The sequence below is a fragment of the Natrix helvetica genome (genome assembly GCF_964273705.1).
Source record: "Natrix helvetica genome assembly, chromosome: 3".
NCBI classification, from domain to species: domain Eukaryota; kingdom Metazoa; phylum Chordata; class Lepidosauria; order Squamata; family Natricidae; genus Natrix; species Natrix helvetica.
Genome location: NC_138549.1, coordinates 78,651,114 through 78,669,374, shown reverse-complemented (window position 1 = coordinate 78,669,374; position 18,261 = coordinate 78,651,114). Strand labels below are relative to the sequence as shown.

The window sequence follows — 18,261 nt, the reverse complement described above, 5'->3', positions numbered from 1 at the left end:
AATATAAATGTGTAACACAATTTCACAATTAACAGATGTAGAGCTACAAAATTCTATGCAACTACAATTTCATTGAAAACAGTTTGCAGTAAACTACAGATAAAAAGTTAACTTCTTTTCTGAGACATTTGATATAAATTATAAAATATATGTGTCTGGGATTGCATGGATCTTTTATGGTATTTGGATAAAATTCAGGTATGTAATAAACACTTTACCATAATTAAAGAACATTGGAGAATGTGTTGTCTTGTGTTTCTAGAGAATCTTTAAAGACTGCAGTATAGACGTCGATCATTTCCCTCCCTCTTCTTTCTTTGGAAAACTGCCTCACTGGAGTCTTTCAAACAGCATTCAGTATTGATTGGAGCAGGAGAACAGAAGGTGAAGTTATGGCATATAGGGGTAATTGGGAGCTTAAAGATGTTTAAAATGGTACAAATTGTATTAGAATAAAAAAAATTGATTGCTTATTTAAATGACCCTATCCTTCACTAGCACATACATTTGGGAAATACAATTCCTAATTTGTTGGTTATCATTGGGTAATTTATTAATTTAAAACCCATGTTTGATGGCATTATGGTTTGTTACTTAATAATAGAGTGGTATCTTGGCTGTTCACTGCTACTTGTTTGGATCCCCGTCCTTCCTGGCTTGCACAGGAAGTTAGTGAGATGACGCTGAGGTGAATGAATAAGATACCTCTGAAACATGGCAAGTGCATTTAGGAGGTAAATATGAGTAGCAGTATTGACTATCTCCATTTATGAATGTAGATAACGTATCACTTGTTAGCATAATATTTAATTATAAAGAACCATTATTTTTTAAGGAAACTAAAACATTTTGTGATCTGAAACAGAGTAAGATACTATGTGGTGTATCTAAGATGGTCTGTAAAAATAATTAGATTTATTTGGACACAGAATTTAGCTACATCAAAACCAACATGAGAAGTTTCTTTTTCCAGTAGTCTATTTTAATTTTGGATGGAATACCTCTATTCTAGATATAGTTTATTAGTCTTCAAAATACACTGTCAGTACTGATGAGCTGTTCCACTGGATAATGTCGGAATTTTGACTTTGGCTAAATCTTCTGAGACAGCTTGAATCATATGCTCTGTTGTTGTCTTCAAATTGTTTGCCATCTGTATCGCATTATCCAAAGTGCAGTTTAACATCTGTTAAAGCCAAAATTTCATAATCATCAAATATATTTTGTTAACTAGTTAAACAATCTAGTTTTAACTACCATATTTTTGGAGGATAAGACGCACCGGAGTATAAGACGCACCAAGATTTTGAAGAAGCAAATTTAAAAAAAAGTTTTTACACTCTGCAGACCTCCCCAAAACAGCCCGTTTTTTGTGAAAACGGGCTCATTTCCCCCCCCCCCAAAAAAGGGCATGAATAGTCTTTAGGAGGCTTATATAGTGCTCTGATGGGGGGGGATTGAGCAAAAAATGACCCATTTTTTGCTCATTTCTGCCCTCCCCAGCCCCCAGGAGCACTCTGGAAGCTGCCTAAAAGCTATGCACGGCCATTTTGGTGCAGGGGCTGGAGTTTCGGTAGGCAAAAAATGCTGTATTCAGTGTATAAGGCCCACCGATTTTCAGCCTCTTGAGGGAAAAAGGTGTGTCTTATACTTCAAAAAATACGGTAGTCATTTCATTGATTGGTATATATAGACCCCCTAGTGAGCATACAACATAGGGCAGAATACTTCACTAATAAACAATTAAAAAATCAACAAAAATCACTTAATAGAACGAAACATTAAAAAAAATAACCCAAAGTAGCCACATACAAACACATAAAGTGCTGGGGGGCAGGGGAGGGGGCTTATCAAACAGATCATACTGCTTCCATATCCAGTGCCTAAGGAAAAAAACAGGATTTTAATTTTACAGGATTTTAAAAGCAAGATCAGGGCCAACCAAATCCAAGCAGGGATTCATTCCAACAGACATATTTCCTGGGACCTATTGCCTAAACAACAGGACTGAGAGCATAACAACTTAAAATTCTTAAAACATCAGAAATATAAATTTCTCAAACTTTCCACCAACCACTAAACAATATTGCTTTTGTAAATAATGATCTTGTCTTACCATGCTATTTATGCCTTTACTTTGTCTTTTTCTTCTATTACTGACTGACTTCCTTTCATTAATATTGCTACCAGAAAGGTACTGTGGTGAAAGGATAATGTTATCATGCATCTTTGAATAGCGAGTTTGGGGAATATATGGATTCTGTCTAAAAAGACAGAGCATAAGAAAATAAAAAAATGTTCATACAGTACATTTCATGTTTAATATGCAAAATGTAAAAACCTGGCAATCCAACAATTTAAATCAAGATGTTAATAATGCACTATTTGACAGACTGCTTTCAGGAATTTATGCACAATAGCAAAGACATCCAATAATTACAATTTTTCCCTTTTAACTTAAATATATCTGCATAATTAACGTTTCACTGAAGTACAAGTTTGCACAATTGGCTATTGATTGGTTCAAACTGTAACAAACCTTACCTGTCACATCTATCTATAAAATTTTCTCTCTGTTCTTCTTTACAAATCCTTTGATAGGCAATCCAATTATTTTGCGACGAACCTGAAAATTATTATATTTCATTAAATAAACATATCTGCAGTTCCTGCCCTAAATATCAAAACGTTTTGAATTACTATAATGCTGCCTTTCAATCATTAGAAAAGGTGGCTCAGAAGATAGTAATACAATCTTTTGCTAGGAGATGGCAAACTTATAAAGGCTATGAAAAGATTAATACTATGGACCAAATTCTGCTTTACTGTATTCAAACTTTTTCTACAGCAAAACAAAATACATTGCAACACATAGAGACCTTGACTTATGACCAATCGTTTAGCAATTGTTTGAAGTTACAACAGACTCCCAAAAGGTACTTACAACCTAGCTTTGAAGCTCAGATGGACGGTTCCCCTCTGTCATGTGACTGCATTTATAGCATCCTGGATTCAAGTGACCGTGATATTTTTGTTTTGCTGAAAACTGGAGTGTGTGATTTTCTGCAAAAATGCCCCACAGCGAACAATTGGTTTGCTTAAAGACTGCAGATTCACTTAATGATCAGCAGCCATTCACTTAATGACCACATCAGAAAAGGTAATAGATCACTCACATGATAACCCACTTTGTAAACATCACGACTTATGTTTGTAATGGGGAGGCTCCATTATGGTCGTAAATCGAGGACTATCGATATAAACTGAAATGTACAATGAGATTTGGGGGGGGGGGGCTGCTATCTTGCTGCAAACCCTGTTTCCACAGATTAGTTCTGTAAAAGCAAAGTAATCATTTGAATCTGCTCCATCACGGGGAGGTCAGTCTCACCCAGAATAGGCAATTTTTTCCATAATCCTAAACCCACAATTTTTCACCAGCTTTGTGGTTCTTTGTTAACTTTTTAGGTATAATTTAGATATAGATAGCTAATATAACTGCTAAATTGAATTACATAATACATTGCAAGACTGCAGCGAAAGAAGTTTGAAGGGGAAAAGTTGTTCTGGGGCCCCCTGCAGCCATGTATATTATACCTATTTGACATTAAATCCAATGGACGTTTTTTCTAGGTTTGCATCTAAATTCAGGGGGGAAAAGCTCATTTAAGGAGTTTCTGACAGCATCTCTTCAAATCACCCTTTGAATCTAGAATCCTTCAAAGCCATAATATGTTAAGAATGGGATTGCCCTTGCGAAATGATTCTGAAGCTCCAGGTGGTACATAATTGTAACTCTTTGGTCCATAGTGAACCTGTCAATTTTGACCCAGGTACATGACCTTAAATTCACTACTGAGTTCCTAAAGCTTATGAATTAGCGTATCCTCTCATATCAATCTGGTCATGCCTTCAGAAGTTGTAGAGGCTTCATCACTGGAGATTTATAAGAAACGACTAGACAGCTACCTATCTGAAATGGTATAGGGTCTCCTGCTTGAACAAGGAATTGGACTAGAGGACTTCAAGGTCTCTTCCAGTTCTATTCTGATTGGATTGAATTAGACGGCCTCCCTGGTTTCTTCTATAAGAAACAAAAATCATCTACAAAGTTTTTTTTTTCTACAATGGTATTCTAATTTTGGAATTCTAAATTGTCATCTATTAAGTGTGAAATAAAATATTGTATGAGTAAATGAATGCATGAGTGTATGTTTGTGTATGTATACCTGGAGAGATACATTTATAAGCCTCTCTATTTTCTATGCTTAGATTTTAGGTTGCTTTAATATTCTGGATTTGTAACATTTGTGTATACTTCTCTTTCCTGGATGAAGACATGCTAGGTATTTTACCTTTATTTAGTTCTTTGTGTCCATGATGGATCCATGATCTATGATGTTTAATTTGATGTTTCAGGTCAACTTTACTAGATGAACTTTCTTGTAGGTCATAGAATGAAATGTCTTCTATTTCATTACCTAGCCCACAAAAGTTATACAGTCATGTTAGATACTATAAATGTATCAACCTTAAAGTATGGGTGTGTATAATATATTTCATTACTGTATTTTTTTATCATTTATGATTGATGGCATAGTCATTGAAAGAGCCCCGATATTAACCATAGTATATTAATTAATAATATGGCAAAAATTGGTTGCCACGACCACCAGTTGATGCATGAATTGAACTGACTAGGTTAGGTCTTTCCCTAGCTAAAAGATATCACTTCATCTTCTATCTGCTTTATTATTTTAATTAGCATTCTATAGTGTCTTTCAGTTTGTTTGTTTGTTTGTTTGTTTGTTTGTTTGTAATCATAAAACAATTTATAAGTAATGTCTGCAAACCAAATAGGCTTATTTGTAAAATGTTGATATGAATAGGCACATGCATAGATCCAAATAGTTAAGTATGATAAACAAGCCAATAACTGACTTTAGAAAACTATAATTTTAATTGCCTAAATAGCTGTCAGCTGTTTCAAGCTGGCAAGTTTAAGCTCACTGGTTTTTTATTGCAAATGCACTAAAGCAATTTCTGTAAAATATTTCTGAATATTATTTAATGTTTTCTGTGAAATATTAGTTAATAAGGAATAGCAACATTGAACGTGGTGCAATTCCTACACTAGCAAGTTTTGGGTACAGTACTATAGAGCATTTTCATGATATAGCAACAAGTTCAACAGGAATGCAGCTGCCTACAAGCATTTGCAGAGGCAATCTACTATAGATAATGTAAGGAATATTATTGAGCTGCCCTTCTATCGGATTCAAAAGGATGGCTAGATTTATTTGTCACCTTACAAACTCAGTACAAGAAGTCATTATTTGGCTTGCCTAACAGCTGTGTTCAAACCCATTGTTGTTAGTGCATTTATTGAAAGGCCACAGAAGGAAAAGTCTGTTTCTTATGTGGAATTATATTTTGTCACTAAGAACAAGCTGACCCGATGAATTATTTCCATGGTTTAATTTCAAGTTCATTATCTTAAGTGACATGTTTTATATGGCTATAGAAGGAGAGCCTAATTCGTTAAGAGATTGTGAATAAATCAAAGGACATGCAGGATTAGTTTACTCTGCCTAAGTGCTTGGTGTTTTTATAAGAGAGAAGTCAGTATCACAATTTCCTAAATGCTGTGCCAGTTCTGATAAAAGAAATTTGTTGTGACCTGAAGATAGAAGAAATTACCACAAGGTTTCTTTCATATACACTAGATTCAAGGCCATCTGAAAATCCGAACCCTTTCTTCTGATGGAGAGCAATTTTTTTGAGAGGCTAAAGAAACTTCAGTCTTACTTTAACTGAATTTAAATAAATGACACCTTATATACCTGTTACATCTAAATCTGGTTTTCCTTCAAAGAAGATTGGAAATCTTTCACAATCAGAATGTCCTCGTGTTGTTTTTCTGTATTCTGTTGTTTTATTTCTAGATTAAAAATAAAATATAACACTGACTTAACTGAAATTTAACAGCAAACATATAGGTAACGATGTAATCCCATGCAAGCTTATGCAGAAATAAATCTTGCTAATCTTAATTATCTTCTTCCTAGAAAAGTATTTCTTGAAATCTAATAATCACTTATCTGGGAGTATATATATATGATTCAGTTTGACCTCATTTCTAAGTAAATGTGTAGGCTTGCAATTTAAGTCTGTAAGGTAAACTACCTTGGGTTTTTTGCATTTTATATTGATAAGGATGCTGATTTGATTCATTTGATTCATATCATATTTAGCAATATACATACTAACCTATTAGCATAAAAGGAGCATATTTTATTTCTTGATAACTGCATTTTCAATGTAGGATGAATAATAATTTTAGACTTATCAGGAGAATGTCTCATTTTCTCAAAGTTATCTAAAGCTGATCTTCCTATGGATAATATTACAGGTTAAAAAACCGATTAATGGATGCTTCTTATTCGAATGATTTAATTACTTATTAAAACACAAATGTTTATTTTTATCTTGTTCTACCTTGTTCATTCAATAAAGTGAAATCAACCTCATTAGATTCTTTGCTGATTAAATTTGCTAGAACTGAAGATCTTATTTGAAGATCATTTAAATTCCTAATGGAAATGAAAAGAAGATTAGCATTGTGTAGTATCAGATTACTATCTGAGATATTGGAACTTAATTGGATTGATATTCTGATACTTGGCCAATTAGTAGCAACACATGAATAAATGCATTTACCACCAATAGATTTAATTCTATTTATAAAAAGCTCTGAAGTTTATATAGCGAAATTGTCATTTTGGACAATATTTGGTTTTGGTTCAAAAGAACAATGCCTAAAAATGAAAGAATATGAGAAAAGAAAAATAGCAAATTTAATATATTTTGGGAAATTACCTATCTGTATTTTCTTGATCATTGTTGTAATTCTGTTTTATTTTATGAAATCTGTTGTATTGGTCAAATTCTTTTATCTAAAATATAAAAATAAAATAAAATATAGAGTGGTTAATAAATTAAGCAATAAGAATGACAGACAACTTAGCACATTCATTTATACCAATGTACTTATTACATAATTACATTATAGCAATGTACTTATTACATAATAAAACTATATTGAACCATTTTAAGCAGATTAAATATGAATTTGACTTACAAGAATATGCTTATTTGTTTGTTGTCTTGCTTTGTCCACAGATGACATTGTTTTTAAATGGATATTTTTCTTCTGCAGTTCTAGAGGACTATGGAAAAAGCAAAATACGAATCTTTAAAACATTCTTCCTTAATGTTTTCCTTTTTTCTAATAAGAATGTTGTTTAATTTCAACCCTCACAGCAAATTTCTTCAACTTTGAAGAGTATTATTATACTTGTCCCAATCCTAGATACAGATTTAAAGGAAGCTGCAGTGGATATAATTTTATAACATACCTTTAATCATATTCTTTTAAAAAAAAGATTAAAATCTTCAGCAGCAATCAATTTATGTAACAGGCATTTAGAAAAAAAATAATCATTATAACAAGTCCTATAAGTCCAGAAAAGCTGAGACAAACAAACCTTAGAAAATAGTTAAATTTCCTCAAACTGATGTCATGCCCATTGGTATTTAAAGAAAAAAACCAACATTCTTAATTTATACTGAGTCAGACATAAAAGAACACACTGAATTCTAACTACAGTGATATATTTATATAATTTCAGTTTTAATGCATTCCATTCTTTCACGCAAGTCTAAATTTCAGCTTGTGTTTGAGAGAACTCAATTGGTAAGCCATTTTTAGTGTTTATTTTTCAAAACATAACATAACATAGTCTTCTTTTCAATTTATCTTTGGAAAGTAACCAATAGCCTATTACACATTTACTTGGAATATTATCTCAACTAAGCCAGAGGGACATCCTTACTAAATTTAATCAACTTCAGTGATTATCGTAAAAGTTCAACCTTACATTTGCTGGAATGGATGGTTGCTGTCACCTTGTATGGATTTTTTATATGCCTTTTGTGGAGTTCCTTCTACAGGATGATTTTTTTTCTTCCAGTAGTTCTCATTTTGGGGAATGTTTAGTCCTGCAACATTTCTTTTTGGAGATTCATTGGTACTTGTAATCAAAGGACTCTAAAAGAAGCATAAGAGAAAAATAGGAAGCACAATACATCTATTTAAAACATGCAAAAATAAATGTATTGAAAGTGCTCTGTATTTGCTTTTAAAATGCTGATTAAGATTATAGTATATAACCTGGCTTTCCATAAAACCTGGATAATTGACAAAATATTTTTGTTGACGAAACAGCTGTAATTTTGAAAAGTATTTTCTTGATGAAATTAACAGAAACAAAACACTTATAGAGGTCAGTGTCTACTAAATGTCAGAAAATGATTTTTTAAATTCCTTTGGATTGAAGACTACATTATTTTCTTTCTTCACTAATCAGTCTTTAAGACTTACAAAATACAGAATAATGGATTACCGCAGAATGGCTTGAACAAATAGAAGATGGGGGGGATCTGAGTAACGGTGATGTTATATATGTTGAGGAATATGAAGCAAATGTCTTCTCAATTTTCTCTTTGATATCGTCAAGGAACATCCCAAGTTTAAATATTTCCCCTTCTACTTTTCTAAATACAAAAAACAAAAACAAAACCCACTCAAAACTATATATAACATTAATTTTGCTCTGTTCTTTCATTATCAGATGTAAGATATGAAACAATAGAAAAATAAATGAGAAATTGGAAATTGAAATACTACTTTTATGATAGATAATGTGTAATATTTGCTGAAAACAGTGAAGTTGAATGGTAAAATACAAAATGTCTGCAGTGATGAAAATACTAGTTAGATTTAGCAAGAAACAGTTTACTTTTGGAGGAGAAAATTGATAGACAACCAAGAAGAAAAATGGGCTCTATACTATGAAATAGTAATGGCATAGTTTTGATCTTTCAGCTATATTTTTCTATGTTGCCTACATCTTTTAATAGTAATAAAGTTACCTGTAGAAAAAAATTACCTGCTCTTACTACTATAATTTTATCTGTGACAATGGGGGTAAGTTGGTTGCTATTAATTCAGTTATTTTACATTTTGGGTTGTTCATAGTTATAATGATCACTTTATAATTATAAAGTATTAAATATTTACCCAACAAAAAAGATTATGACTGTAAATACTGGATTTGGAAAGGCTTCAAATACATATTTTTAACTGAAAGCATCAATAGGTTTTATTTCTAGTTACTGAAATAACTGAAAGCATCAATAGGTTTTATTTCTAGTTACTGAAATAACTGAAAGCATCAATAGGTTTTATTTCTAGGTACAGAGGATCAGATTGCAATATTAACAAAATAGTATAGTTTAAAAAAATAACAGCTATGTTATTTTAAAACCTTAATACTGGACCTGTTAGGATCAAATTTTCCAATAGTTCTTGATGAATGCTTATGGTTCTGAAGTTGCAAAGCATAATGCTTTTCTCTGGTAGCTACATAATTATGTTCCAGTTGCTCCAGTTGTTCTTTTAAAAGTTGCAAAAACTTCATTAAAAAAATAATAAAATCATTTAATTCCATATTAATTTTACTATAAATCTATTCAAGTAATCTATTCCATTAATAGAAATTGAAATGTCAAATTCTCCTCAGATACATAATACCAATAATTTTGGAAGAAATAATATAAATAGAATTATTAAATCTGAATGACATTAAACTTTCTAAACTGATTTCCAGCTTTAAATGTTGCCAAACATCACCCATCAAACTCATTCCTTGAGCACTGTTATAATTGTGTTGCTTCAGTACTTATGTATCTCTTCCATGAAAATAAGCACTTGTTAAAATGTCTAAATGGTACATTACTCTATGCAGAATTCTGCATACCCTTTTCATGCGGGAGGTGTCCATGCACAAATAGGCTTCTGAATCAAATTTAACAGAAGAAGAGGAAGCATCACACAAAACAGTAACCTCATACATCTATTTGCTCTCTAGAAGTGGTCATAAGTGGTGCAGTACTACAGGGCTAGGGACTCTGTATACTAGTGGTTTCCATTCTATCATACAAGACTATACTGAGTCTAACTATTTTGTTAACTTCCAACACAAGGTATTCAAGTCATAGTTACGTTCACCCATTTACATCTCAAAATGTATGCAGTAAATTTGCTTTACATATTATAGTATTCTGAAATGATAAAAATCACGCAGTATTGCTTATATAGGCAAAAGACTGAACCTGAGCTGCCATAGCAATTCTAACTCTGCCAAGGGCCGGTGTAGGAAGACTGAAACAAAATGAAATTGTTGTGCTGTTATGTGAATAATTTCAGGGACTGCTATATTAATAAACATTTTCCTATCATAGAAAACCAAGCTCCCATAACAGCTGAAACAGGGTGTGTAAAGAGAAAATTTGAATTCAGAACTTCCTTATTTGTCTGATAAAGTCACAGATTATCCCTCTTGTTTGTTTCAATGAGAAAAACAATTCAAAACACACCAATTTAAGTAAGGAGGAAATGCTGTAGGTGAAGGCATAGAATAAATCAGTGGGTGTATGAATGAGGGGACTCTGCCATGTAACTTTCCTTTCAGCCTAGGGCTGCTTAATAAATTAAACTTAGTTCCTATTAAAAACAGATTAACAGAATAAGAGAGTTGAAAGGCACCTTGAAGGTCTTCTAGTTTAACCCCCTGCTCAAGCAGGACACTCTATACTATTTCAGACAAATGGTTCTCCAATCTCTTCTTAAAAACCTCCAGTGTTGGAGCATGCACAACTTCTGGAGGAAAGTCATTCTACTGATTAATTGTTATAATTGTCAGGAAATTTCTCCTTAGTTCTAGATTGGTTCTCCCCTTGATTAATTTCCATCCATTGCTTCCTGTACTGCTTTCAGGTGCTTTGGAGAATAGATTGACCCCCTCTTCTACATCAGAACTACATCGTGGAAATGGATTATCTTCAAATGGAGCTCCTGTCTTTTAAAAGTATATATAAAGTTGAATTTACCTGAAAATGTTCTTGCACTGAAAATACATTCTGTTTAATACACTCAGAAAATATTTCAACCTTTAAAAAAGGAAAGAAATACATTGCATTTGAACTTGCAGATGAGACATTAATAAAATAGGTCACGTTCCAAACATTTAAAAATTAACATGTGGCATTACATTTGCTTTCAGCTCTTCAGTTTGTTTCTTTAATATCTGTTCCGTGTCATCTGTTATATTTTGCAGAAAAGGAGTGTTCACAGATGGTTGTCTTATTACATCAACTAACGGTAATGAAGAAGTTATATTTTTAGACCGTGATTCTACAAATAAAATTTTAAAAAGATTAATAAAAAATTGAAAAATTTCTCAAGGCAACCACTTGCTTTTTTGTAAAGTCTGTTTAAAGTACCTGGATGAGGGGCTTGGGAAAAATCAAACATGTGCTCCATAGGAATGGTTGCAGGAGAAAAGGCAGACATTTTGGAAGCTATTCCAGTACTTTGTGCTTCAATACTAAATTCTGCTGTATGTGAATTTGAACAAGGAGGTATCTGTGAAAATATACACATTCACTGAAAAGTGCAAAATCAGCATTAACAATAGAAATCATTCACTTGCCTCTCTCAGTTATCCCATCCTTTTAGCAGCCTCAAACAATAATTTTGTAATTAAAAATAATAATTTCTAAACATTGCCACACACACACACACACACTTCCTTCCTTCCGTCAGTCCGTCCGTAAAATATTTTGTGTGACTTTCAGAGTAAGCATAGAAGGCATAACTTGTAGCCAGATACTAAATCAGGAGATAAAATAATGTTATCATGTTAAATTAAAAGTTTCTAAACATTACTACTTTGTCAACTCTAAAAAAATTGTGCATACTTTAACAGAACCTGCAATGTCCTAAAAAAACAAGGCAAACACATAGATAAAATATTTCTAAAAACAATATATGATCTGAAGAAAAACCAGAGCTTTTATATATAAAATAAGTCAGAGGGAAAAATACATTAGGAAATTAATTCTATTATCCCTGATTTCCCAATGAAATATTTTAATCATTGGATGCTTTGAAAGATAAATAAATTAAATTTTGAGACTGAAAGCTGTTGAATATCAAAGAGTAAAGCAAACAAACAGGAGAAAAAATTGGGGTGATTTTCAGAATTGGAGGAAGAAGAATTAAGGGAATAAGGTTGGGAATAAATTAAGGCATTATTTAAAGCACCAGTGTTACAATAAAACAAAGAAAATGGAGGATAAACAGCTAACCGGTTCTTTATTTTTCCTGCCCAACTTTTGAAAAATGAAATTTGTAAATATATTAATCACAAACTGCAGCAATCCTAATTACAGAAATCAAGAAGTGCTGAGTTGCTCCACAAAAGTTAATTTGGCAATGGGGACTGAGATTTGTGATAGTGATGGCGAGGTTCTCACAACCTGGGCCATGAATATTTCAAGGAATTTCTCTTTCCTTAAGTACACGGTGTGGACTCGTTACTCACCTTCAGAAGCCCTCTTCCAAAACAGAAGTGTGATGTTATCAAAAACACAAAAGTTTCTTCAACTGAGGTGCCTTATTTACGGAAAACTCTCCCTAGGAAAACATACTTTCATCTACGTAAATATATTTTCATTGCCAGGCAAAAACATTCTTTCTGAACAAGATTTTAATATTTTTGAACAAGATTTTAATATTTTGTATTCAGTTTAATTTTAAATCCCCACTGTACCCTGCAATAATATAATTTAAGTTTGGTAAACTATGTACCCTACATACAATTAGATAGCGCTTTAGAAAAAGAAAATACATTATTTTTTATTAAGAAGTTATCCTCAATAATGAAATTGATTTCTTATTCTGAGAGATTTACCTTAGGACTATTAAATCTTAGGTGATCGATATGATTTTGAACCTCAGCTTGTCTTGTCAGCACCTGTAGTTTGAAAAGGTGCAGTAAAACATTTTTGAATGTGGTTAACATTTTCAGCATAAAATGTAGTTCAACAACTGTAGATATTGTAGTTGTTACAATAACGTACTGCAGGAGTCAACACCATTTCAGGTTATGAATCTTATGAGAGTTTAGCAAATTTACTCTTAGATCTCATGGGATTTTGCATACCAATGCCTAAACAATGGCTAAAGATTTTATACATTTGAAGAAGTGTAGAATTAAAAGTTTAATTTGATTGGTTGCAGGTATCATTTTAGACACTTGAGCATCCATAGCTGCAGATTTGCTGATCTATGTCATAGGATACTCAAAAGCATTCTAACTTCTATAGTCAGTAACCTGCTAACAAGTACTGCAAGAACTGTGAAGGAAAAAAAGAGAATTTGGTTCAGAAAAAAAAATCAGAGTAAAACACATGCCATTAGCCAGGAGAACAATATATTAACTACTGTAGTTTTATTTATTATTTATTAAAATCCATATGGCTATCAAATTGGACAGATTCAAGGCAGCATACATTAAAACGCGTGTGTGTGTGTGTGTGTGTGTGTTGTCTTTGTGCTGATAAATAAATAAAGGGAGAATAGTATAGATCTATTTCAAGCTATTTAGCTCTCATCAGCTAGCCATACCCTTACGGGAATTCAAACCAATTAGGCAGTTGTATTAGCCATTAAGCCACAGAATCTCCTCCTTATCAGCTGAGCCAGGGAAATAGGTATGTATTTGTGTTACAACCCCGGGTATGCCCAAATATATATATAATAAAGTGAGCATTCATATATATATATATATATATATATATATATATATATATATATATATATATATATATATATATATATATATATGTATGCTCACTTTATATATATAAATATTTGTTTTCAATATATATATATTTGTTTTCGTAGATTTTCACGGGTGTAGGTATGCTGGTTTTGTTGTATTCGGGTCTTTTCCCGTGTAAGGTTGAGATTGTCTTTGCAACGTTTCGGCAGGATCACACCTGCCATCTTCAAGCTGGCAGGTGTGTATTGTATGTATATTTTAAGCCCACAGCTTGAAGATGGCAGGTGTGATCCTATATATATATATATATATATATATATATATATATATATATATATATATATATATATATATATATATATATATATATATATATATATATATATATATATATATATATATATATATATATATATATATATATATATATGAATGCCGAAAACATGAAAATGAAATGATGTAATGGGAAAGTACATTACAAACATAGAAAGTAAGGAAGACTGGAAAACGAGCCCTTTCTAATACATAATATGGCTGAAAAGCTGGCAAGCAGGCTAATTTGAAGAAAATGCCAAATAAAAGGAGAGTCCTGAGCCAGTATATTGTCATAAATTAGCTATTACTGTAATATTGCCAGAGATTTATACTGGAAATAATGGATTAATGATTTGGAAACTAGGAATTGTTAGCATAAATAAAGATAATTTATGTTATTATGATAAAGAACAATTAAAATTATTTCCACTGTAACCAGTGGTTTCCAAGGCCGATTCCTGAATAGCAATGGACTCTACTAAAAATAATAATAAAGTGAGCATGGAATAGGCAAAAAATCAGAAACTAGTCTTAATGTGTAATTTTTATTTGTTAAAATTCCATTGAATTTAAGTTCATTTAAATATTCTTCAGCACATGTATGTCACACTGCATTTATTGCAGTATAATTGTATGTATATTTATTAAGAAACATTCTATTAATAAGACTATGAAAGTGATTTAGGATTGCAATCCCCCCAATCAAGAATCCAGAAGAAACCCCCTTGAATTTAATTTAAATTAACAAATGTTTAAAGTAGGTTTCCAGCATTGATTTGGAGATCTAACTCAAAAATCAGTGATTGAATTTATCCATACAGAAGCAGAGCTAGTTTATATGCAGGTAAATCACTTTAAATCTACCTCTAGCTGTTGATCAAGTTCAAAAGTTCCATTTTCGTCTTCTTGATTTCTGATTGTATCAGATTCCAAAAATGTAAATGTTTCTAGCACATCTTTACCAAGCAAATTTGTGGAAGATTTCGTTCTTTTAAAAACAAAGCTTTCATTATTTCTTTTTAATTCTTTGACTTTTGGAGAAATCTCAGAGGAATCGTGAAGTCTATAATAAACCTGGTGTTCATTGCATTGGGGATTATGAAAATTTTCAGTGTTATCCAGAAAGCATTGTTGATTTTGATACTCTTTGTAGGTAGAGGTATAATTTAAGTCTTCATTAAGTCTTCCAGGTTCCTTCTGAATTAGAAATTGTGAGTCATCCATGTTGCAGTATTTGCTGTTACAAACAAGAACACCCTCGTCTATTAAAGATACCTTATCTTGAGTCAAATCCCAATTTTTGACAACTAAGTTACAACTTACTTTCCTTTCACTATTCTTTATTTCTTCTTTGGGGGAAAATATCCCTGTATTTTCTGAACTCTTATTTTTTATTAGCACTGTTTCATCAAAACTGTCAGTAAACGATATCTCTGGGATAGTCTCAGAATCAATTAATTGGTATGTTAATTCTTCTGTTGGAAAATGACGTAAAAGGACATCTGACATTTTTGAGTTGGAAAACTCTTCATTTCTTCCTGAACTGGTAAAACCGCCAACTTGTATTTCCTTTCCTGATGTCATGGTAAATTCTATGTCATTTTTTTTTGTCAATAGCAACGTATTTACTTTCCTTTGAGACAATTGCTTTTTGCAGTCTGAATTTTCTTTTGACAGGTTGCTGATAGAAGATGTCAATGTGGAAACAGTTGGGGAGACATATTTTACAGAAATAAATTCTTCTAAATTCTGTGAATCACAACTACATTGATCTCTATGTTGTAGATCTCCATCATAAGGCAAATCTTCTTGCTCATTCTCAGTATTGTCTTCAGAGTAAAGCATATCAACTAATATACTATTCACTTACTTTTCATATAGTGAATGTTGTTATATTGAAATTACTTCTATTTTGATCATATTCTGCATGATTTCAAGCTCTGTAAGATTTGAGAGGACAAATTTAATTATCGGAGTTATGAATAAGAAGACAATTAAATCTTGTAAATCTTCCATTTCCTTTCTGTAAAATTTTCATAGAGTCATCATTTGATGTTTGCATTTGTTCCAAAAAAAGTCTATGTGATAACCCAAGGATCAAATTTGGGTTGAAAGACAAATATAGCTACAATGCACATCAGAACAATTATATCATCTATGTCAACTGAATCACAGCTTCACATGTAATTAAAAATTAGACACATACGAAATAGTGATTTTATATAAAATTTCCTCCAACATTCCTACTTTCTATATAAATCAATTCATTAATGTGCTAATTTTGAAACACACCAGGATGACAAATTTTAATTTGAATCTAGGTCATAATTATAATGTGCAAACAAACTTAATATTAACATCTGCATGCTTGTTTTAAGACATTTTTATCTTTCTTCCAATACACATATTTTCCAAATAAAAGTCACTCTGTACACATATGTGCGTAGTGCTAAGAACTTCAATATATACAAAAAAATAAGAAATGTCATTAGATTATAAAAAATAGAAATTATATACTGTATATATCACATAATGGTAAATCAATAATGAACCTTTATACTTACATACTATAGGGAAATATTTGTTTAATTTTCAAGAAACAAAGATAGTTATTGCAAGCAAAATAAAAATCCTTACACAGCTTTCTCTAATCTAGTTTAGTTGTAACCAAAATATAAGGCTCTTCTTTATTAAGTGTATTTTATTTCGTCAGTTGTAACTCTATACTGAACACAGCTGACCTGGAGAAGTACAGTATCTTTAATAATGCAACCATTCACCTTGTTACTTGCTTCTTTGATCCTGCCATTATTCAGTGATAGCACAAAGGGAATAAAGAATAACAAGTCAACATTTTGAAAGCCTGAAATTAAATTAAGCTTAATCTATTTTTCAAGTAATGTTTATTTTCACTGGGACTGATTCTATGTGTTTATAAGTGAAACATAACATTTGAGGCTCTCATAAACATGTCTATCTGCATGTAAGGACTTTAAATAATTTACTTGTGAAAATTAATTATTTACCACCTACTCCAGACATCATCTGGGACTGCTTGAGCATGAGCAGACCTCTGCACCATAAAGCCTTCATGAATTATCTCTAGATAGGTAATTTCTAGGAATGTAGATTTAGCAGTTGTAAAGGGATGACATCACTGGGCATTTCTGCCAGAATTTGAAAATCCTTTTAAAAGAGTTTTTTCTTAATTATTTTACTGCTTGTTTTAGTGAAATATAATCTTCTCATAAAACAGTGGTTGCACACTAAAAAGCACTTATTACCAACAGATATGATAGAACAGTGATGGCTAACCTTTTTGTTGTTGGGTGCCAAAAATGCAAGGGCGCACGTGCAATAGCGGACATGCATGCCACCACTCATAATGCAAAGTGCACCCATGCACATGCGCACACAACCCCCCCCACGCGCCACACTGCTTGCCTCCAAGCTGAGTTTGGAATTTCTTCCCGGGGGGTGCTGGGGGAGGCGGTTTTTGCCCTCCCCAGGATCCAGGAAAACCTCCGAAGCCTGGGAAGGGCGAAAAATGGGCCTACCGAAAGTTCGGAAATGATCCATTTCTAGCTTCCGGAGGGCCTCCAGGGGGCCAGGGGAGGCTGTTTTCACCCTCCCCAGGCTTCAGGAAAGTCTCCGGAGCCTGGGGAGGGTGAAAAACCAGCCCAAAAGACAACCCAGAAGTTCAGAAATGGATCATGAAGCCTGAGGAGGGTGAAAATGGCTTCCCCTGGCCCTTCGGAAGGCTGAAAATCAGCTGCCCAGGGTGCATGTCCACGCTGGAGCTGACGGCTTGCATGCCACCTGTGACACACGTGCCATAGGTTCACCATCATGGTGCTAGAACATGTAATCTGAGAATGAAGTACTATACCTGTTCCCACTATAAACTGTCCCCTTTTTGGCAATGTAAAGTATAATTTTCTCCCAAAGCGGAAAGTAGCAATCTGACAAGTATATGTTCAACTGTTATAGAGCAGTTTTGCTGTACTATAAAGTATAAAATAAGCCTTGTGCATACACTATTATTTGACAAGGTACAATAGGAAAGTCTCCTATAAAGAAGACGGAAGTAAAAAAGATGCCTTGCACCTAGGGATACATTTTCTCCCTTTCAACATTTAGCAGAAAAAATATGCTGATTAAATTTGCCACTATCCAACGCATACCCCATGACAGA

At 32.6% G+C, this 18,261-nt stretch overlaps 1 protein-coding gene across 2 annotated transcripts; it reads right to left on the bottom strand.

Annotated features, from left to right (window-relative positions):
• Window positions 1-783: 783 nt before the first annotated feature.
• Window positions 784-15,916, bottom strand: AKNAD1 (AKNA domain containing 1). 2 transcript variants are annotated; one of them, XM_081946858.1, is made up of 15 exons: window positions 14,931-15,916; window positions 12,879-12,941; window positions 11,407-11,548; window positions 11,175-11,317; window positions 11,014-11,073; window positions 9,403-9,536; window positions 8,466-8,616; window positions 7,941-8,110; window positions 7,142-7,229; window positions 6,880-6,956; window positions 5,844-5,941; window positions 4,356-4,481; window positions 2,545-2,626; window positions 2,117-2,264; window positions 784-1,186 (listed from the first exon to the last, which is right to left on the bottom strand). In XM_081946858.1, exons 1-15 carry the CDS (start codon window positions 15,909-15,911, stop codon window positions 1,043-1,045), a joined length of 2,607 nt encoding a protein of 868 aa, XP_081802984.1. In that variant the 5' UTR covers window positions 15,912-15,916; the 3' UTR covers window positions 784-1,042. The 2 variants fall into 2 exon arrangements, with proteins under 2 accessions (XP_081802984.1, XP_081802985.1); XM_081946859.1 differs by lacking the exon at window positions 2,117-2,264 and having other exon boundaries at window positions 1,047-1,186.
• Between the last annotated feature and the right edge of the window lie 2,345 nt (window positions 15,917-18,261).